A 24330-nucleotide genomic window follows, 5' to 3' on the forward strand; every position below is an offset into this window, starting at 1 on the left:
ATGACATCTCGGCACACAGAAAGTTTCTTTCCACAAATGATTGGGACTTTAAATACATCTTTTCAGTGCTGCATTTTATTTATTACTTATGTTTTATTTCTTTTATTTTTACTCTATTTTAGGATGTCTTTATGTGTGTTTTATGTTTGTCTTATGTGCTCATACTACTGCTTTCCAATGTAGTTTTAATATACTGCAAATGGAAAATAAACTGAACTGAACTGGGATCAATGTTAAAGATGCATATTTTGGAAAGCCTAACTGCTTGAAGCTAGTCTGACTCAGATGAATCAACCACTCAAATCAGTGATATGTGATAAACACAAATCTGCATCTTCATTAAAACATAGATATTATTGCCATGTAGACTAATCTGGTTACATTTACCTGGTCTTGTTAGTTTATTCATTACACCTGTGTCTTGATTGGCTTTCTGTCTGTGTTTATAGCCCTCGGTTTCAGTTCTGTTTGCTGGTCCATTGTGTTTAGTTTGTTAGCCTCCTGTATCTGCTTGCCATCAGTTTAGATTTTTTTGAATAAACATCTTGACTCTGCATCTCTGCCTCTTGTCTCTGCATTTTTGGGTCCACACCTCCAAACCATGACACTGTGTCATGCTATGTGGCTTGAAGACAATCTTACCTTCACAGAGATGATGGTGAGCATTAATTATTCTATGCTGGGCTCTCAGGTTGCCACTGGTGGTGGTGTGGAGATGTAGTTAGCAGCTTCTTTTAGATCCATGAAGGTATGGCTTTGATTTCCCTTTGTGAGCTTTATCGTCGCTTGATACAGCAGAAACGCTTTGTAACCCTGAACACGGGCCTCGTGCATCAGCTTATATGAGGGTTTATGTGGTGCTGCCATGGCTTAACTGTAATCAGGTCCAAACTTCAAGTGGAGACCACCCACATTTGGAGGAATTTCTCTGGTTGCATTTAGGACACAGGCCCCTTCAGAATGGCAAAGGAATTTCATAATCATCGTTTGAGGGCAAGGTTGTTTGCCAAGCAGGTAGTCGCCCAAGGCGCTTAGATTTCATCAGCTCCAGGGGACAGGCTGTCAGGTTAGAGAACCATGTTGGGATCTCTGTTAAGTAAGCGAGAGCATTGTTTTTCTCCAAGCCCTCTTTAAGATTGAAGAGTAGCAAATTATTTCTACGTGTTCCAATTCAACCAGCTTTTTATTCAAAGTGTGGAGGTCCTTCTGACAATCAGCTGTTGTCTTTTCAGCACTGCTGACTTGCAATTGCAGTTTAGTAGCATCTAAGTGGATTGTCTTTATTTCCTCTGTATGTAATAAAGTATTCTTGTATCTTGTACTTTGTATGCCATTTCAAGAAAGAATTTATCTTATCGATTTCCTTTTTGAGTCTTTTTGCTCATGCCTTGGCTCTTTTGTCTTCCTCTTTGGAATATTTGGCCATTATCTTTTCTGAGACTGCTGCCAAGTATTCCTCCCCCAACTCTGCATGCATTTTAGCCATTATGTTTTCCTTAACAATAGTTTTCTGTCTCTTAATGGCATAAACTTAGCGCCATCTATAATGCATGTATTTTAAGATAGTGTCTGGACAGCAGAGGGTGTCTGGCCCAAGGTGAGCGCTGGGTGTGGTAATGGGAGGCAGCGTGCTCAAGCCAGAGCCTACCTGCCAATAGACCACAGCTCACATCTATGTTTTACTTCCAACAAAAAATTACAGATTGGTTACATGAGTTTTTAAGACTCATATGTATCTTAAAGTTACACAAACTCATCCACAAAATGAATTTCTGTTTGGGGATTAATAAAATATTTTTCTTTCATTCATTCATTCATTCATTCATTCATTCATTCATTCATTCATTCACAACTAGATTGTGAATTGTTTTGTCAAAATTTTCATTGTTTTGGTTGCCAAAAATATGTGAATTGTGTGCAGAGTCTCAGAGCGGTAGTTATTCTGCACGTTTACTCTTTTAAGATGGCGGACCTTCATATCGTTTTGCGTTCTGTATATCTCTCAGATTGTGACTTTTGTTTGGATTTTATGTAAATGGCTTCCTTTGAGTTCTACAAAATATAGAAAAGATGCCAGTTAAAGCATTATATTACTGCTTATAGGCACTACTATGTTTATTTTATATCTATTTTTTCTTGTTTAGTCCTCGCAGTTCAGAGCTGACCCATAAAATTTCATAATATAAAAATATCTCTGGTATAGACATTCATACCAATGATTGTCATCTTGTTATTATTTCATATTTTCTAATAGATATATGCAATGCAGTTTTATGTCATCAGTGGTAAAGAGCCGATTCTGTAAAAACTGGCATTATATTGGTATTAGTAGCTCAAGTCATAGACACCACAGTACTTAATCTGAAAGTTCAACAAAGATCAATGAACATACAGAACCTAAAGCATTCATCATTTGTAACACATATTAAAACATATCTACATCCACTACACTGGCTAAAAACAGTTAACTTTAACGTGTGCTAACTCTTCCAAGTCGGTAACCACCACCTCAAACAAATGATCAGATCCATAACTGTCGTTAGGGATAGATATGCAGGCAGGTATACATCAGAATCATAACGAAATAATTTAATACTTAAATTTATACAAATGAATCCTTGCCTGGACCGGTGTTAATCACCGCCATTATTCACCACTGGAAAATTGATCGAAAGTCCATCCTCTTCTGCTGCGTCAGTAAAATGGTGTCAGTTTAGTGTGCGAAGTGTCCAACGTTTCACACTACATTTATGAACAATTTTATGGCAGCATTCGGGTACTTTAAGTGCACTGAGTTTTTTGCGTAAATGTCAGTGTAAATGCTCTTCGCACTTAAAACACAGTGCTTGAAGTAGTGTGCGATTGAGACACATCCGTAATTTCATAATTTCCCTTAGTTTGTCCATAAACTCTTTCAGTTGTTCCATACTTTTGCATACTCCTCTACAAATATCCTCAGTTTGTTTACCAGTTTAACATTCATGTTGTTCTAACCCGTTTCTATTTCAGCCACTTTAGTTTGTAGGTCTTTTCCTCAGCTAGCCTGCTTGTCTTTGTTAGCTTGCTCTTTCTTAGCTTCATTGCCAGTCTGAGTCTTTTCGGGCATTTCAGACTTCCTCCTCCTTCCTTTAGTCTTTATGTTTAGTGTTTTATCCATGTATAAATCTTCTATTCAACCGGGATCTCCTTTTAATTGCCTGTCATCTTTACAGACTTTAGGCCAATATTTTGGTACCTTTTGCCTTTAGAACTGCTTCAATTGTTGGTGTCATAGTTTCAACAAGGTGTTGGAAGCATTCCCTTGAGATTTTGCACCTAACAATGGATAGTATCACACAGTTGCTGCAAATTTGTTGGCTGCACATCCATCTGGACTCCTTGAAGTAAGTGTCCTTTGTTCTGCTGGGGGACTTCAATGAACACTTGGGCAATGACTGCGAGACGTAGAGGGGTGTGACTGGGAGGAATGCCCCCAAGCCCCTCCAAATCTGAGACATTGGTCCTTAGCCAGAAAAGAGTGGAGTATCCTCTCCAAGTCAGGAATGAGGTCCTGCCCTAAGTGGGAGAATTAAAGTATCTTGGGGTCTTGTTTACAAGTGAGGGAAGGATGGAGCGTGAGATTGACAGGTGGATTGGTGCTGCGTCTGCAGCAATGCAGACTCTGCGCTTGTCTGTCGTAGTGAAGAGGGAGCAAAGCCAGAAGGGAAAGTTCTTGATTTACTAGTCAATCTATGTTCCTATACTTATCTATGGACACTACACTCACTATGTTGGTAGTGACCGAAAGAACAAGAAATGAGTTTAATCCGCAAGGTGGCTGGGCACTCCCTTAGAGATAGGATGAGAAGCTTGGCCATTCAGGGGAGACTTGGAGTAGAGCTGTTTCTCCTCCACATTGAGGTGGCTCTGGCATCTGGTGAGAATGGCTCCTGAACACCTCCCTGGTGAGGGTTTCAGGGATGTCCCTGCAGGAGGAGATCCCAGGGATAACCCAAGACTTGCTGGAGGAATTTTATCTTTCGGCTGGCTTGGGAAGACCTTGAGGAGCTGGCAAATTTGGGTAGGGAGAGGGAAGTCTGGGCTTCCCTGCTTAGGCTTCTGCCCCCCTCACCCAACCTCAAATAAGCAGCAGAAAATGGATAGATGGATGAACATTCTGTACCTAATTTCTGGTTAAATCTAGCTGTAATAGAGACTTATGTTATAAATAGCATTGCTATAAAATGACACTGTTTCCTTGTTATTCCACAGGTTACCAGTGGGAATCAAACTAAGCACTATGTGTCCTATCAGCGCAACGAGTTTGTCCCGATGAAGTTTCCTAAGTATGCCCTGCCAAAGGTAAATTTATCCAACTGAGATGTCTGTGTGTGTTATATTCTAGGAATGGTCCTTGGTATTATGTTGTTTCTCAGTGATCACTGTACCTTTTCTTTACTGAAGTTTCATTTATCATTTTGCCGATGACACCTACCTTTAAACCACAAGATGAAATTAGATCATCAACATCTGGAAGTATGACATTTTTTTATTTATTCATTATCCTAACCGCTTAATCTGATGAAGAGTCGCAGAGAACTGGAGCCTATCCCAGCAGTCTTTGGGTGTAAGTAAGGGTACATCCTGGAAAGCTTGCCAGGGCCACACAGAGAAATACAACCACTCTTTCTCACTCCTATGGGCAATCTAGAGTAACCACTTAACATACATGTCTTTGGACAGTTGGAGGAAGCCGGAGTAACCGGAGAGAACCCACGCATACACAGGGAGACATGCAAACATGCAAAGAAAGATTGCCGTCCAAACCTCACCCCAGCTGAGGCTCGAACCACGACCTATTTGCTGTGTGGTCACAGTGCTAACCACTATTCCACCGTGCAGTCCCATTGTTTTCATTTCCACTTGTATGACAGTTGATCTTACTCCAGTTTATGAAGGCCGTCACACTTAAAGGAACAAAACAGTTTAAGCTGCAAACATCACTGTGTCTCAGCACTATTTAAATGGAAGCCCAAACACAAACAGAACCTTAATAAAATGGGTAATATTTAATGTCCCCATTTTGACTTTTGACTGAATTATTATTGATTGCAAAATAATGACTTGGTACAGTTAAAGGTAAGCTTAACAGTTCTTCACTAGTATTGTTGTTACACAGCCAAAACAGCTACAACAGTGTTTCATTTTTGCATTCATATGAGAAGCATTTTAAAAGGAACAAAGATATCAAACAGGCTGTTTCTTTTTGTATACCTCATCCACAAGACAGTAAGTCGGAATCATGTGCAAAACCCAACTCTACTTCTAGTTTAATAAAGGCAACGAAAACCTATGAAAACAGATCCATATTTTGTAAATCAATATCATTGGTGTGCGAGTAAACAACATAGCTGGTACAGTAATGTATAACAGTACTGAGATGCGGGGGCGGAATGTCAAGTGAACTTTTTTATCCTGTGTTTCTCTATTCTGGTTATTGTTGTAACAATGCCTAACAAACAAGAAAACAAATTAACCCCTTAACAGTCACCCTCCAAATGCCAAAAACGGCTAGAAAGGACATACCCATTAAATTAAATTAGATGCTGTTCTTGAACCTTTTAGAGTACATTAAAAAGCATGGTCTCTTTATAATGATTTTTGTGGAAAAAAGTTTGTCAATGACGAGGAGTCTGGTTCTGAAGTGAAAAAGACTACAAAGTTTATTGAACAGAAATTAAGAAAGAACAGAATAATACAAATTGCGATTTTGGGGAGCCAGTCCAGACGTCCGATGGGCCAGAAGTCTGGAATGCTCTAACAGAGTTTGACCCTCGAAAAAGGGCGTCAATTGTCTGCCCTGAATCTATGTTATTCTAAACAAGAAATGTCTGTTGTTAGCTGCAACCCTCTTCAAGGAAGATAGTGTTCTAACTAATCAGATCCCAGATGTCTGAATGCAGACATGTCCGGCCCTCTGCACATTGCTATGTCTGTAAAGGGGAATAAGCAGACACTGTGTAACTAAGCTTAAGTTCTTAAGTTAATCATGACCTTTTCAGAAAGCCCACAATGCCATAATCAGAAATGAATGTACACTAGGACTATGAAAAATATAAAAATCTAAGTCAGAACATAAAATTTCCACAACAGGATAACACTTCAATTTTTTACCCTGAGTTTTTAAAATTTATTGTAATTGTTGTCAGCACAAAGTTATTGAAGTTGGAACACAAGGAAATTTAAGTTGTTTTTTTTTTTCCTCGCCTGAATTTTTCTTTAATTTTTTTAATATGCTGCACATGGAGATATGGACTGGAAAATCAAATGTAGCTGTAGCAGAATGACTTACCCATTGCCAGGTAAAATGTGGCGACAATAACAGCCAAAATGACTATTCTATGAGCGCTTTTCAGCAAGTATGTTCAGGCACTCTCCAAAGTGGCCATTTGGAGTCTCCAAAATGACCACTTTGGATAATTCCAACTTCAATAAACTATAACCCAAGCACACTTCAAAATGTAGTCATCCATAAAACCTCTAAGGAAAGGTGGCATCAAGAGGAATCCTGCTGTATAGCCATATTTACTTTCATCATTATTAAAATTCACCAAGTGATGCATAAACTCACTAGAAACCTTGTTTTTTCTATTGTGCGTTATAATAAAAGAGTCAGAATAGGGTTCATGGTCATCATGTTTATGTATGTAAACAATGTAAAGCCATGTTATGTAAAGTAAACAAAATGGAATAATGAAAAACAACATAACACAAAACATTTTACATATTTACAAATTTACAATAGTGGATCTTTGTGTTTTGAACTATTGTCTGCAAAACAGTGAAAAAAAAAAAAAGTGAAAAAGCTGGAGATTGTTTTGATTAGCTGTCGTCCTGGTGTTCAGAAGGACAGGAATGTTGGCTGAGGTGGTGTTATGTCTGCCCCATCAACAACATGCCAGTTTTTCAAACCTGGAGTTGATGACTCTCCCCTGCTACTGCTGCTTCTTCTCCCACTGTTTGTTACATCCAGGAACAACACAGACCACAACTGTTTGCTGAATTAGCTATACTATATACAAGTATATACTATACTTGCCAGAGCTGGGGCATTCTGAACCACAACACTTGTCGCGCCATAGCGACATCATCAACACGCCCCACTATCAAGCCGCGTACGGCTGTACACTACATTTACCCCCCTCCTTGATGAACCTGAACAACATACCCAAAACATCACAGAACCACACTAACTATATAAGCCAGGTAGACTGCTGGCTTACCACATAGCCTTGTGGAGTATTCTGCCACATAACAGGTTATGCTCTAACTGTTATTCTGTACACAATGGCTCAAAAGTCTGTAACATCGTCGCAGAGATAAGGAGGCCTCTGGCGGATCCGAGCCTGGCAACCCAGCTGAGGCAGCCCGTCCAGTTCTGGTGGACATTCAGCTTGGACCTCTGACTGATCATCAATGAAGTCCCAGTCCCCACTCATGGAACGTGGGTCAGGGGCAGGTGGCCATTCAGCGGAAGATGATGCTCCTGCCACACGTCTGAGGCGGCTGGAATGCCAGCGGGACCTGTCGACCAGACGGAAGGTGGCTGGCCCTCACTGCTCAGCAATCTGCTGTGGTGCAGACCAGTAAGAGAGAAGCTTGTGTGAATGATTAGTTCGACGGACCCGAACCCAATCCAACACCGTGAGATCTGGTCATTTTACTCGATGCTTATTGTCAAATGTCTGTTTCATGCATTGTTGCCGAGCCCTCACCTTGTCAACCACTGAGGACGGCATTGCTTCTCGGTTGGCATAAGCGGTCCACGGGAAGCTGCAGTTCCTGTCCCAGCATCAAGAGTGCTGGGGAGCTGCCCGTTGTGGCGTGCGGTGTAGCTCTATAGTAGAGGAGGGTGTTCTGCAGTGCTGACCCAAACTGGAGACCATCTGCTTGATGCACTCTGAGTCCATTCTTGAGGGTTTGATTAAACCACTCCCCGCTGCCGTTAGCCTGTGGATGATACAAGACAGTTCTGATGTGCTTGATGCCTCGCCCCTCTATGGTGGGATGGGATAACTGCTGTGCGGGGTCCTGGATTCATGGACACAGGGGCAGAACGGCATACTCTGGAGAAATGGTTCAGCTTACTGCAGCGTTGGCACTGCTGACCTGTGGCTGGGCAAGTTGGGGCACGTGTGCGGTGAGAAGATGACCCACAGTTCCCACACAGTCGGAGAGCAGTGGCAGCCTGTGCTGCCGTGACATTCACCCCCAGGTTGTCTGGTCCTGGAGTGGTGGGGTTGTTGACACAGACCACAACTGTATGCTGGATTGGCTTTATTGCCAGAGCCGGGGCACTCTTAACCACAACACTTGTCGCACCAGAGCGACGTCATCAACCGCGCCCCACTATCCAGTCGTGTATGGCTGTACACTATACTGTTGTCCCTCTGGCTCTTCCTCTTCCTCTGGAAGGAACTGGTCCTTCCAGAGGAAGCTATTCAGAGCTTCCTCTGGAAGGATCAGCTCTGCTTGCTCCTCTCAGAATCAGAATCAGATGACAGACTAATGAAGACAAACAAGAAGAAGCTAGGTTTTTATCCCACATTAATACTGTGCCTGTAGTAAGTGTATGTTCTAACACATACACATCCCTGCACGCATGTGCACATAACATGAGTATGAAAGCGGCCCACATCCACACAGATAAATTAGCATGTTCTTATGTTCTTTCTTTCTATGATTTTGTATTTATGCACAAATGTTTACAATTTGAGGAAATATAGGCGCTGAACCGCTGCATCTCTTTGATCACTGGTCGTTTTTGCTTTCATGCACACTTAGACTGCACAAAACCCATATGAACTGGAGGTCTTATGTTTTTGAGCCAAGACCCCAAGTTTTTGTTTGAAAATGTTTGTCCTACATCTTTAGCAGACCAAACAGAACCACTGTAAATACACCAACAGGGAGAGAACGTAAACAAAGGAAACAAAGCTGACGCCACTGCCCCCCATCCCAGCACATACGAGCACAAAGTAAACAAGCACCGTGAGGCAGTGACACGCAAATTCCAACCAAAGTGATTAATACTGAATTGAAGAATTAGGGTCTTTTGAAGGTTTTAGCTTGAAAATGACATTTACAAATAGAATTGCATGTTTCTCTGTGGTTATACATTCTACATAAACCATCTTGGTAACAAATTAAAGCTTGTGGGATTTTATCTGAAGTCATGTGAAATCAAAACCAAAGATGAGAATTTTTATTTTCCTCACCTAAATTGTTTTTGCATTTCATAATACATAAAGGCTTTAAGCATTTCTACTGTAGACAAAACACTCAGAAAACCACACCTCAACATGTTGACAGTGCCTGTGCAAAACTTTGTGGCGCTTACAGGGATTTTAGTAAAGGCGTTTTTCAATTCAGCACGGTTTGGCACCATGTGTGAAAATGTAGATTTTTTTTAAGGTAATGAAAAGAAAAAATGCACAACTTAATTTGCAGGTCTGAAAAATTTGGTTTCTTAATAATATGTTTTAAGGAATAACTCAATTATAAATCACCGCATTAATGTAAATCATAAGAAACAATGTAGTTTGACTCATTTACAAGAAAACACTATTTACAGAAGAAAAAGAAAAATCTTAGTTTGTGGTAAACATTTTGTGTGATGACAAACAGAACATATTAATTCCGTCATATCCCGTTCATTTTCAACATCCCAGTTTCCCATGTTGACCTGGGTGAGGCTTGGCGTCAGATGTGGAATCTTGCACACAAAAGTTGATCTGACTGACTTCTAAATAATTTCCAGGACTTTTTCTCTAGTGCAGTGTGTCTTCTGGAGTCCTGTTGTTATATTGTTTTTATATTTTTTAATAAAAGATGTAAAAAGCAGACACCACGACACTAACTACCACATTTCGCGTGTGCGTGGGTGTGTGCATAATGCGCTCTGCAGAAGCGTGTACAGGTTGCATATTTCTGTAGCTGTGTCCCAATTCAGCACTTGCCCACTTGAAAGTCTGAAGACTTTGTAGGCTATGCAGTATTCTAGGTAGTCTGCCACTCCAAAGTGAGCTTCCCATTAGTAAAATTAGACACTCTACCAAGTCTTCCATTGCCTAGCAATTACATATGCCAAGTTTATCTAATTACTGATCTCTGACAGCTGACAGCTCATCATAATAAGCCGACTTTAACTTATGTGAAAAGTAATCCTGTTTAGATGCATGTAATTAAAACTATTTGTGGTTAATGGACTCAGTGACTTTGTCGTTCTAGTTTGACTGCTGGGACAAATATGTGTGGATACTTAACATTAAAAAAAAACAAAAAAACAACCTCTTCGGTGTGATATCCACACCGGCAAGGTCATTTTTTCTTTTCTATCAGGTGTGCCATGAATTTTGGGAGAAATGAGGCCACTAAGGATTAATCGCCTTCATTTTAAGATAATCTGGACCCAATAAAGTTCCAATTTGAAAGAAGGATTCGAAGAAGCAGATCCTGAATTGGGACACAGCCTATGTGTTAGCTTTACGCCAGGCTATAACTTTGCCAATGATTAGCCAATTAGTACGACCAATTCCTCATTTTATTTATGTAATATGGAAAATAATGTAGGAGCAATGTGGTTTTTTGTCCCAGTCGCAGAAACACTGGACCAGCTCTTTACTGTGTCTAGAGGCCTGGAGGGCGCCTACATATGTTTTGTGGACATGGAGAATGGATTTGACCATGCATTTGACTGGAACTTCTGTGGACAGAATTTCTATGTGCACCCAAACTGTTGAGGGGATCTGGTTTGGTGACCCCAGGACTGGCTCTGCTTTTTGCAGATGGCGTGGTCCTGTTGGTTTCATCTGGTCAGGATCTCCAGCTCTCGCTTGAGCGATTTGCTGCTGAGTGTGAAGCGGCTGGGATGGGAATCAGCACCTCCATATCTGAGACCATGGTCCTCAGCCAGAATAGGGTAGATTGCCCTCTCCTGGTCATGGAGGAGTTTAAATTTCTCAGGATCTTGTTCATGAGTGAGGGAAAGATGGAGTGTGAGATTGACAGCCGGATCGGTGCAACGTCTGCAGTAATGCAGACTCTGCGCCAATCTGTCGTGGTGAAGAAGAAGCTGAGCCAGAAGGCAAAACTCTTGATTTACCAGTCGATCTATGCTCCTACCCTCACCGTCGTGACCAAAAGAACAAGAGCCCGTATACAGGCAGCGGAAATGAGTTTCCTCCTCAGGGTGGATGGGCTCTCCCCTTAGAGATGTGGTAAGAAGCTCGGTCATTCAGGAGGGGCTCAGAGTAGAGCCTCTGCTCAACGAGAGGAGCCAGCTGAGGTGGCCATCTGGTCAGGATGCCTCTTGGACGCCTTCCTAGTGAGGTGTTCTGAGCAAGCCCCTGCAGGAGGACACCCCAGGGAAGACCCTGGACACGCTGGAGGGATTATATCCCCCCGCAGAGTTCACAAATGTGGCTGGCTGCTTAGGCTGCTGCCTGCGCAACCTGACCCCAGATAATCGGCAGAAAATGGATGGATGGATGGATGGATGGATGGATGGTGATTGACGGAGCAAGTTTAAAGGACTGGGCTTTCAATCTCCCAATTCTTATGTACATAGTGTGCTGTGACAGTGCTGTAACTCTTAGTTCATCTTGACGTCTAACCATTTGTTGTTAAGGCAACTAAATCTGCTTTGCTCAAATGCAAAAACTTTCTTTTTCTTCTTCATACATGTAGAAAAGCACTTTTGTTGTAAGATGCAACATGCTGGATATACTGTACCATGGCTCAAATATGCTAATTTAATGTATAAATACAGCATTTTCCACCACAGAATAAGACAGCAGGTCTGCTGCTATAAAAAGCCTTATGAGTGTTGGTTATCTTTTACCTTAATTGAGGTCTGTGGAAGTTTTATTGCAAATTATGATGGAATACCTCGGTGGTACAGTGATGGCAATTTCCCAGTTGCCAAATTTTATTCTTTGCCATGCCAGTAAATATGTTCATGCCATGTGCCAGTGCTGCATCTCCTTTGTCTGCACTTGCCATAGTGTCATAAACTGGTGGTTAGCTAAGTAGTGGCATTGGCTAAAATGTGTTGCATCATTGATCCTCTCTTTGGTTTTGATGCTTGAAACTATGACATAATTTCAATCAGTTATGATAAAAAAAAAAATCAAAATTGTGACATCTTTAATTTTAGATAATCTTTTTTTTCATATAAGTTCACTGTTTCTTTCTCCTGTTGTTTTTCATCTCAGATTTTCAAAATTACTCAATATTTCTTCTTTACTTCCACTTCCCCTCCTCTTATTGCTTAATTTCTCTTTCTAGGATATTCAAATAGTGAGTACAGATGAGAACCAGGTCTTCCTCGCCCTCCAGGAGTGGTACCAGTCAGACACATATAACCTGTACCAGTCAGACCCCCAAGGTGTCTACTACTCCCTGGTTCTGGAAAACGTGCGCAGCACCAAGCAGCCAGAAGAGAGCGTTCTCATTGACATCCTGGAGGTCAGATGGCTAAAAGGCTTCATATTATTGCCTACAAAATGTTTTTCTTGTATATTCTCAAATTCAAAATGAAGAAAGATTGAGTAGCGCATTGCTTCTGTGAACAAAACTGGTACCAAATCACCATGTCCAACCTGGGACCTGCTAGCCATGTCTGAGGAAATTGTGTGTCTTTGAAGACCTCCTCAGTCCCACCAACAGTGAAAAGTGAGGCAGTGGACATTTTTATGTTTTTTGCCCCCCTTTTTTTAAATTTATGTGAAGACAATTTTATCATACTATATCATCTTGGACATAAGTGCATATAGCTTATTCAATTCTGAGTTGTGCCAAAGAGCTGGACAAATCTTTCTAACTCATTCAGATGACTAGAAGATCTAAGCTTAGTGCGGAAATCTTCCTTGAAAAGCTGAGTCTTTAGCTTATTCTTAAAAGTAGATAAAGTCTCTGTGGATTGGATAAATTTCACTAGATTGTTCCACCACAGAACAGAGGAAAATAATCTAGGTACTGATTTCACACCACATTGTGGTGGGAGCAAGAGGCGTCTTTCACTGACAGAGTGGAACTGTGAAGAGGCAGTATAGGTCTGGATTGAGGCAAGAAGGTAGACAAAAGCTGTCTGGGTTATTGTTTTGTAGGCCACAAGCAGAGCTTTTAATTTGATGCATGCTGCAACGGGAAACCAGTGAAGTGTGATTAGCAGCAGATTGACATGAGCTTTTTTGGACTGGTTTGAGACCTGACATACTGCTGCATCTGCAGAGGTTTAACTGAGCATGTAGACAGGCCTGCCAGGAAAGAATTGCAGGCACACTGGTACACTAGTACCATGTGTTCTGTCATGTTTGCCGGAACCAGACCCAAAAAATGCCAGACAGAGACACAACCACAGAAGGTTCACCGAAGGAAATAATTCTTTTAATTGCTCGAAAAATAAAAATGAGCAACTTCACAAAAACACTGGGGAAAACCAATAAAGTTTAACACATGAGCAATGCAGGCAGCAGTCCTGGGCAGCCACACACACCCAAGAGCTGTGCACCACTGACGACCATCTGGCAAAGACTGAAGGGAGCGATGATGAAATGCAGGTGTGCTGACACGCCCAGGGCTGCTGCACAGCCTAAAACAAAGAGGGGAAAAAAGGAAAAACAAATTATCACAGGAGCAAATACACAAACCATAAAAAACAAAACCCTGACATGTTCTGTCAGGTAAAGTCTTATTGTTCATATGTTGTAGAGAGCAAATTGGCAAGATGGGGCAACCAAGGCAACATGAACCTTAGAGGTGAGCTTGTTGTCTACCATGACACTAATATTCCTGGCAGATTATGTAGTTACAAATGTGATTGATTTAATTGCACGCTTTTTTACTGAGGTATGGAAGGATTGGCTGTAAAGACTATAAGGTCAGTCTAGACAGATTTAGTTGAATGTGACAGTCGTTCATCCATGCAGAGATATCAGCAAGGCATGTTAATATTCTCATGGAGACATTGTCATCTGGTGAGAAGAAAAGGCAAAGTTAAGTGTCATCTGCAAAGCTATGTTAGCTAATGACTCACTGGGTGAGGAGTCCTGAGGCACACTTGTTTTCAACCAATGTGATCTGGACACTTCACCTCACCAGGATATTCTGAAGGATCTTCCTGTGTGGTAGGATGGGAGGACATAAGTTGTTCACAGTGATTTACTAAAACCGGCAGCTATGAACTCTGCTGTAAACATAAGGCTAAATCAGCTTGTGTAGAAAATGGCAGAAGATGTCTCCTTTTAACCTCAATTCATCACCATACCAGTGCTTTGAAGCACAGTAACTGTTGTTGAACACTGCACACATTGGCATAAAAAAGAAACTCTTCTGGTTTTGTTAAGTAATCTGTAGTAAATCCATCTCTCTCTGCAGGTACGTGGAGTCAAAGGAGTTTTCCTGGCCAATCAGAAGATAGATGGAAAAGTTTCAACTTTGATCACTTATGACAAAGGATGGAACTGGGAAGCCTTAACACCACCTACCACTGACATGAATGGCAAATCAGTCAGTTGCAAAATGGTATGACCTCTATTTTTTATAACACTTAACCTTCATTCCAGCCATTTCTGTAAGTTTTACATCCAGCTAACTACATGCTAGACTTCTTTAACATCTCAATCAGCATTTCTTTTTTTTTTTTCTTTTTTTTTTTTAATTATTTATTGGTTTTACCGTTTCAAAAGTACAAAAAAAACAGAATAGTTCACAGCTACTTTTTTGTCCATGCCTGTTTGTGAATGGCATGTGTTTATCTGAGATTTCTGCTCCTTTTTATGCATTGCTCCTGTAAGTTCTGTATACCTCTGTGTTCAGAGGGACCTGCAGAGGGAGATCCAACTGTGGAAGCTATCTCCTGTTCACAGACAAGAGGGTGTTTATTTTAACATTTTGCTGCTTATTTGGATCTACTTTTCTTCCTACGAGGGAAAATCTCACAGTGCCACTGGCTTGCAAAACACATCTCAAAGCAAGAATATTGCTGTCCTTAACTCAACACTTGCTACATTTACAGGACAGTTTTAAATCCTGTTTAATTCAGAATAAAAGTTACTTCCGCTTTAAACGGACAAAGAAAATGACATGTAAACACCTTATTCCTAATGCTAAAGTCTATTTGGAATTAAACTTAATTCCGAAGTAAGTGGTTTATTTGCATTTTAATTCTGAACTGTTTAATTCCTTTGTCATGTAGACCTACATTACACTCTAAGTTAATTTGGCGTTCGGTTGTTCTGCACTTGCTCGTTAATATTAATATTAATATTAATATTAACATTTGAGTAATATTTTTCTAAAGTAACAATAAGCTGCTCTTACTCAAGTAAAGTTGGGCTACTGGTTTTGCTACTGTAAGATTATTCACTTCTGAGTAGAAAATTAGAATATGAATGTATTTGTGTTTGTTTGTGAATGTATTTGACTGTTATATTTTTAAAGATTTAATTGGTTTTTGTTGTAGTTGAAAGTAAATGAGTTTTATTATTACTGATAATTATTTTGATTGAATAATTGCAATAATATTATTTGATTAATAAAATCAGATTTTAAGCGACACAGCACTTCAGTAGTTTTTCTAAGAGCTCATTTTTTACTGTTCTTAAGTAATTATTTGGACAAGTACTTTTTATTCTACACAGGTAACATTGTTCAAAAGAAACAATGCCCTTTCTTAAACTTTTGCTAATTTACTTCCCCAGGAATGAACCTATTCCTTCTTAATTTCTGCACAGAAGTTGTGCCAACTGTTGTTTTGCACATATTTTTAATCTTTATACAATAGAAGGAGCAGGGTGAGGGAGGAGAAAGTGGGCCAGAGGCCAGCAGCAGAGATGTACATGGATGATCTTCACAGCTGGAGAAATTATAACTAAAGTCCTCAGAATGTCTCTGTTATAACTGACTGAGAGGATTTATTGATAGAATTAAAAGTGATTTAAGTTTAAATTCTGTGAAAATTTTACTTTAACTACTGTATGTAATAGTTCATTCGTGTTTTAATTTTTTTAGGTATAGTCCCAACACAAACACAAACTGTTTTGACTCATTTATTTTGACTATATTAGTGTTTCTACTTGAGTGTAAAATAATTCAGAGCTCATGACATTATTTTGTAATACAGTTTTTTTTTTAGGAAAGCCTGTATCCTTTGATTCCTCTAGGCAAGAGGAAATGCTTACAGATGTGTTTAAAGATTTAGTTTATCTGCAATTTTTTTGTTTAATTTATTTGCAAATATATTTTTCCATATTAGGCAACAGGTATTGGTCATTCTTCTTATCTGATTAATTCTGCACATCTGTGCTGTCATCATTAATGATAAAATAAATTATAAAATACCTACAACTTATTGTTGATGTGTTCTTTGTTGTGGCACTTTTTGCCATTACAATAAATGATGTGGCTTATTACCCTGTTACCTTGTCACTTCCATGTAATTTTTGGCGTTTTTTTTTTTTTGTTTTTTTTTTAAACAGGAACAGTGTTGTACAGAACTTTTTGTTTTCGAGGTTGTCATTTGGGACTTAATAATCTTACTATTCACTCTGTAGATGCTCCAGGGTCTATGTTTATGTCAATTCAACCAGAGTTTGGCTGGTTTAGATTTGAAATTTCGACATTAGATGTTGATAGTATGCCATTGGTTCCCTGATGGTGTGCTATTTGTGGTTCTTTAGCTGCTAATGATAGGTGCAATTGAAGGCGAAAGGATGATTCAATAACCTCTAAGCAATGTTTCCCCCTCACTTCTAAAATGATGGCTATGCCCCTGAAACACAGTAATCTAAACTCATTCATGGCGATCTCTGGAGACTTCAACAGCGTCTCCCTCTCTGGAACTTTACCAACATTCCAACAGCTTGTCAGGTGCTCCATCAGATAAAATAAGATACTGGACTTCTTTTATGCAAATTGAAAAAATGCCTACAGTTGTACAGTTGTTGTTCTTCCTCCTTTTGTTCTGACCATAATCTGGTTCTTCTCACCTCCACCTACAAGCCCATCATTCAGCAGCAACCAGTCATCACAAAGACTATCAAAACCTGGTCTGCTGGAGACAGGAAGTTATTGAGGGCAACACAAAACAACTTAAAACACAAACAAAGTGCAAGGAGGACTACAGGAAAACGTCAGAAAGTCGGCTCCAGCAGAATAAAGACTGTGCACTGTGGTTTTTCCTGACACGGTCAGGAAGAACACTCAGGTAGGATGTTGTGGTTTTACAGTGCCACATTGGTACAAAAGGCCTCAAAGTAGGTTAAGAAAATAATGTGGAGCTGAAATGAAAACCATTCAGACCAGGCAATGATTTACATCTTCTGATGTCCAGTTTTGAGGAGTCTATGTGAGTTGTTTCCATAGTTTCCAGTTATTAAATGACAAAAGTGGTACCCAATGTGCGTACAACTCCTATAGCCGATGTGCTTTAAGGTTGGACATGTGTGGTCTGGAAGGAAAAAGATCATAGGCTTCAAGTTAAAGGGGGACCAGCCAGATGGAGGTCTGGACAGAGCTAATGAGCTGAACATATTATTCAGCATGTTCGGTTCACCCCCTACCTCCAGCCCAACAGACCACACACCCTCCATAAGCCCACTGCTTTCCTGTCACGCCTCCAATCTGTCACCCTGCAGCTCAGTCATGGACCAGAACACAGCTTCATCTCCCTCCACATCAGGACATCCTGAGACCTCCACCTTGTTTGTCTTCTGCAATCAGGTTATGGAGCAACTTGAGAAACTGAACCAGAACAAGGCTGCAGATCCTGATGGTGTCAGTCCCAGAGTTCTCAAGACCTGCTCAAAACAACTATGTCTGATTCTCCAGCAACTTTTCAACACCAGTCTGAGACAAAATAGAGTCCCAGTGCTGTGGAAAACCTCCTGCCTTGTTCCAGTGCCTAAAAAAACACAACCAGCTGAACCAAGTGACTACAGACCAGTTGCCCTGACATCTCACATCATGAAAGTCCTGGAGAGACTCTTACTGGCTCACCTCAACAAGCAAGTAAACACCTTTCAGGACCCATTACAGTTTGCATATCGTAATGGACTTGGGGTTGAAGATGCCATCATATACCTGCTCCAGAGAGCACACTCTCATCTGGACCATTCAGGTAGCACTCTGAGGGTCATGTTCTTTGATTTCCCAAGTGCTTTTAATACCATTCAGCCTGCTTTGTTATGTGAGAAGCTCCATAAATTCCAGGTGGATACCTCCACAACCACCTGGATCTATGACTACCTCACAAACAGACCCCAGTTTGTGAGACTGAAAGGTTGTGTGTCTGAGATGGAGGTCAGCAGCACTGGTGCACCACAAGGAACTGTACTCTGGCCATTCCTATTCACACTGTACACCTCAGACTTCCAGTACAACTCTGAGTCCTGTCATCCACAGAAATACTCTGATGACTCTGCAGTTGTGGGGTGTATCAGTGATGGACAAGAAGCAGAGTACAGAGAACTGGTCTGTCAGTTTGTAAAATGGTGTGGTAACAATCATCTCATTAAATACCAGCAAAACAAGGAATACAAGTATCTTGGAGTTCAACTGGACAACAAACTGGACTGGAATTGCAACACTGAATACATCTATGAGAAAGGTTAGCGCAGACTTTGCTTCTTAAGGAAGCTGAGATCATTTAACCTCTGAACCAAGATGTTGCAAATCTTCTATAAGTCTGTTGTGGAGAGTGCAGTCAGCTTTGCAGCATCTGCTGGGGTAGTAGCATCCGAACCAGAGACTTGAAGAGAATCAACAAACTGATCAAGAAAGCTGGTCCTGTGCTGGGGGAAATTTTTGGAGCTGCTGAAGCTGATTGTCCAAAGGCGAATGCTGCGCAAGCTGATCAAGATGATGGAGGATTGTTCACATCCTCTCCACAACATTGTGAAGAAACAACAAAGTGTGTTCAGAGAGAGACTTTTTCAGCTCTGCTATAAGCCTAAAAGATACAGAGGGTCATTCTTGCCAGCAGCCTCGGGAACAAGACCTCTTGTAATTAACAACAATTGTCTACTACAATATTGAATTTTCCTTTGCGTATTAATATAGTATTTTTCATCCATTTTCTTTCATTTCATATATTCATTTTATCCATTCATTGAATTTTCCATCACAAGATGCTGCACTGTGGTTTTTCCTGAACTGGTCAGGAAGAACACTCGGGTAGGATGTTGTGGTTTTACAATGCCACATTGGTACAAAAGGCCTCAAAGTAGGTTAAGAAAATAATGTGGAGCTGAAATGAAAACCATTCAGACCAGGCAATGATTTACATCTTCTGATGTCCAGTTTTGAGGAGTCTATGTGAGTTGTTTCCATAGTTTCCAGTTATTAAATGACAAAAGTGGTACCCAATGTGCGTACAACTCCTAAAGCCGATGTGCTTTAAGGTTGGACATGTTGTGTGTTCAGAGATGATACTTTACATACCTTGAATGGAACCAGTGCTTATTTGACTTCCTGATGTCTTTCTGTCATCTCCAACCAGTTTGCCCATTGTCCTCTGACATTTGACAATAACAAGACATTCTTGACCAGACAACTACTGCTCGCTGGATATTTTCTCTTCTTCAGACAATTCTGTAAACCCTAGAGATGGTTGTGTGTTAAAATCCCAGCAGATCAGCAGTTTTGGAGATATTTAGACCAATAACCATACCATTTTTTTTTTAAATATCTGTTTAATGAAGTTTACATGGTGAACAGTATTGATGCTCCATACAGTGGCAACAATAAAACATATTATTTGTACTCACAGATATGAATTCAATAAATTACAGAGCAGAACAGATAAGTTTCCCACCCCTGGCACCAAGCCCCGGTAGATGGACAAACATAGTTAAAAGTCAAAGGAGAACTACCATTTTTGAAAGAAACAAAAAAAAAAAAAAAAAAAAAAAACTGGACACAAACAATCTCTGCAGTCCATAGTAATCTGACACCCTGAGGTTTTAACATAAGACATTTAAGGGCTTCTCTCAAATAAGGCAGCCTTACCAGTCAGAATCAGTCTATTTTTTCTAGCTTAAGAAAATGGAGTACCTCTCTAACCCAGTGTGTGTAGTTAGGTGAAACTGGGGATTTCCATTTCAATAATATCAGTCTTCTTGCCAATAGAGTTGTAAATGCTATTAAGTCTTTTTTTTTTTTTAGCTAAGAAAAGGGTTATGCCAAAGGGACATACACCATACAGGGCAGTTGGCATTGGGAGCCACGTCCTTACCAAGTTGGATAAGCTGTTGAAAATTTCAGACCAGAACCCAGTCAGAGAAGAACAGTTCCAGAACATATGTGAATAATTTGCTGTGACTTGCCGACATCGTTCACATAAGGGGGACACTCTATTAAATATTTCTGTAAGCCCAGCTTTAGTGTAGTGAGCTTGATGGATGATTTCGGCACTGCATGAAGTTGTGTCTAGCACAGACTGAGAACTTGTGTACTCTTAATAGGATCTCCTCCCATCCCATTGCATCCCCAATCGCCTCTCCAAAGCTATTTTGAGTGCAGATCCTTGACCAAGGTTAAAGATATCCAGAAGGCATATTGCCCCCTTCAATGAGGAAAGAGGCTTCAGAAATGTATAGATATCTGAGGACCTTGGGGGAGCAGGGAAACTTGGGAGCCAGCTAAGAACAGAATTCCGTATTTGGATATATCTAAAAAAAAAAAAGAAAAAAAAAAAAAGTTCTTTAGGAAGAGAGAATTCATTAGCCAATTGTTGAAAAGAAGCAAAAACAGAATCAACATATTGATCCCTAAGAGTTGTAATCCCCTAGCACAGCCAACCATACCAAATTCAAAGTCACTTAAATCCAATTTTTTTCCTCATTCTGATGCTGAGTTTAAACCTAGTAAGTCATGTACACCATGTCAACATGACTAAATGCATTGAGTTATTGCCATTTGATTGGTTAATTTGAAATATGGGCAAAAATAATCAAACTAAGTCTCTGGTACAGTTTTATAGAATTGGAATTGGATTTTTGCTCAGTTTGACCAATGATGAACATCTGTTCATCCATTTAGGTAAGTTTAGTACACTGTATTATACAGAGCTGTAAATTTTAGTCTGTATCCTCTGGATCACTGAATCATGCACACACAGCCATAAGTCAGTGATTTAATCATCATGGTGATTAAAATACTTTTCCACAAGCTTCATAAGATTGTGAGCACATAGTGAAAGGAGTAATGATGAGTGTTTTATGCTATGAATATTTTGTGTGAGATGCTCACCTACTGTATCTCTGCCATCCATCTTGTTAAAGCTACTGCTTCAGAGTTGCTCAACAAGAACAATGTGTCATTTGCCGTCTGAAATCCATATATCACAGCTGACAAATTTGAAGGGGAACAGATATCCCTTTTGACTTATTTACCACCATTGAGATGCACACGTCATTGTGTCTCTGATTTTGTACTTACTAGGTTAGCTTTATTGTTACCTCAACAGAATTTTAGTACATATTGTTATCTCCCCACAAGACACAGCATAGATGTTATAAAACATGGCAACATATCACACAACGCTGTGAACTGGCTGCATTATCACTCTACCTGTTGGAGGATGGCTAAGAGTAATGGCCTGGAGAGCCGTTGCTCATTGTCTGGATGAGGTAACTCAGCACTGAAAGTAGCACAATTACTGACCAGTCCACACAAGATAAACAGGTCTTAAGTGTTCCCCTTGAAATAAGAACAAGGTGTCTGTGGCTGCATTAAAAAAAAAGAAAAGAAAAAGGAAAATTATCCACAATTTGATCCTAAGAGTTTTTTGTCTGGAAAAGGACGTTCTTCACCTCTTGCCTCCACAAGGTTGAATTAAAAAAAAGTTCATTTATTTTTAATCTGTTGTATCATTTGAACTGAATTAGGTTATTTCGGATATCTTTTGCCACATTCCTTCTAAAACTCTTGCTGAAATTTACTGTGGGATTATCTGCATTGTAAGACTCATTAAACATGGCTGAGATACACCATTTGGAATGAGTGTGTGTTTTCACTTCACCATTTCACTGAAGTGCTCCTGACTATATTGTCTTCTTGCAATAAAAAACATAATGGATGTGTCTCTGCTGCAGCCGGACTGCCACCTCCACCTCCATCTGCGCTGGGCTGACAACCCTTATGTGTCTGGGACTGTCCACACCAAAGATTCAACTCCAGGTCTCATTGTGGGTGCCGGTGAGTTTAAAAAGTATTGTTTTATATATTTCTTATGCGTTCTTTTTAGCAAAGCTTTTACAATTTTTTGGCGAACACAATGACTTTCCAGCAGTTCAACTTTGTCTACTGTAAACTTGTGTAGATGAGTGATGAACTTAAAAAGACAAGTATGCTCACAAAATTCTCCAAAGCGAGCTTTGGATGACTGTAGGATATTAGATGTGAAGACAGCTCACTGCTGGAGATCAAAATGCTGAGTTGGGTCGCTGCCCTGCATGCATCTTTAAAGTCTCAGTTTTTCAAAGTGTAGTAAATAACCTGTTTCAATATCTGTGATAAAGAGTTCCAGCTTGTTTTCAAATGCAAATACAACTTATTCAAGAGATAAGACTGTATTTCTACATTTCTAGATAGAAAAACTTCAGAAGCCACTCAGTGTTGGCTAACTCAGGATGTTCGACATTTTTCATTTCAAGAGAAGTTCGAACTTTGCTCAGGCAAGCCACAAAATGGCTGAGCACTTTTCCTCTTGACAACCACATTGTTGTGCAAAGGCAGAATGGGATAATTACTCCTGTTTCGTTTAGTATTTTATAGAATTGATATCACGCACGGAGCTTGGGAATCAGCCATCTTCTTGCTATATTGTGCAGTGCCGCCTGGTGGTTACAACATATAACAGCATTGTTTACATATCCTGACATCTCATTTTTTTGTTTGTTTTTTAATAACCCCTGTGTAGCTTTGTTTCCTTAAATTGGCTCTCTTACATAACTTTACTGAACTGTTAAACCATTAAACAGGACAACATGCTACTCCTCAACAAGCCTTTTAGGTCTATTTATAAAGCGACCACTAGCTGTTCTTGTATAAGGCTTTTCTGGACTGACAGTATCTGCAGTAGTTACAGGTGGGGTAGTACACATTTCAGGTTCACTCTGAGAATCTGCACAGGTAACTACATTTTGCTGAGTTACATTCTGATTTCCTGACAATCTCAAAAACTTTCGGTTCCTCCTGTACTTTTGTCCATCTGGTGTCTGAACTACATATGATCTTGGGTGGTCAGACTTATCAGTCACCTGAGCTGGACACCATGCACCATCTTGCCACAGTCTTATGTTATTTCCAACCTGCAGCTTATGAAGAGGTTTTGTTCCTTTGTCATAATAGTCCTTTTGCTTTGTTTGTCTAGCTTGTAGCTTCTGTTGTATTCCATTTGTGACTGCTTTGGGATTTAACATGTGCAAAGGTGTCGGTAGCTTGGTCCTAACATGACGTCCCATTAACAGTTGAGTCAGTGATTTTCCATTGTCCTCAAGTGGTGTATTCCTCATGTTGAGCATTGCTAAATATGGATCTTTCCCATCTGCTTTAGCCTTTTTGAGCAGTAGCTTGACAGTTTGTATCCACGTTCTGCCACTCCATTAGACTGTGCGTGATGGGGGCTTGATGTATTGTGAATAAAGTCCCACTCACTTGCAAAAGTCTCAAACTCCTTGGAGCTAAACTGTGGTCCATTATCCGAAATTACAACTTCAGGGATTCCATGTCTCGCAAATTGCGACTTCAAATGTGTGATAACAGTTGCACTTCTTGTGTCTGTTTTTAACCACTCCACTTCAACAAATTTTGAATAGTAATCCATTAACAGTAAATATTCCTGCTGATCGAATGTGAACAAGTCCACGCCTATCTTTTGCTAAGGCCTTTCAGGAACGCTGTGTAGATGTAGTGGCTCTTTGCTTTGTCGTTTCTGATATGTACTGCACACATCACAACTGTTCACCAAATCTGTAATGTTTTCAGACATACCGGGCCAAAAGAGTACTTCTCTTGCTCTGCGTCTGCAGCTTTCGATACCTAAATGTCCCTCGTGAATTAGTTTCAGCATGTCCGGTCTTAATGAAACTGGAACAATCAGTCTTTCTCCTTTAAAAAGGAATCCATCAGCATGCGATACTTCTTCTCTGTAGTTCCAATAAGCTTGAATTTCCTTTGTGACTTGGCTTTTTGTCTCTGGCCAACCTTGTAGTACCGTTTCAAAGAGTTTACTTAAAGTTGCATCTTTTGCCATTTCTGTTTTAAAGAGTTGAAGCTTTTTGTTTG

General features: G+C 40.1%; 1 protein-coding gene across 1 annotated transcript in view; it reads left to right on the plus strand.

Annotated features, from left to right (window-relative positions):
* Positions 1–24330, plus strand: part of sorcs2 (sortilin-related VPS10 domain containing receptor 2) — a gene marked incomplete at both ends in the record, with an annotated part of 372429 nt that overhangs the window by 308780 nt on the left and 39319 nt on the right. Inside the window, 4 exons of the mRNA XM_079257909.1 lie at positions 4252–4341; positions 12328–12507; positions 14419–14565; positions 22137–22239. Coding sequence (XP_079114035.1) covers positions 4252–4341; positions 12328–12507; positions 14419–14565; positions 22137–22239 — 520 coding nt within the window. The remainder of the gene's footprint in view (positions 1–4251; positions 4342–12327; positions 12508–14418; positions 14566–22136; positions 22240–24330) is intronic.

The sequence above is a fragment of the Telmatherina bonti genome (assembly GCF_933228915.1).
Source record: "Telmatherina bonti genome assembly, chromosome: 18".
In the NCBI taxonomy this organism is placed as follows: domain Eukaryota; kingdom Metazoa; phylum Chordata; class Actinopteri; order Atheriniformes; family Telmatherinidae; genus Telmatherina; species Telmatherina bonti.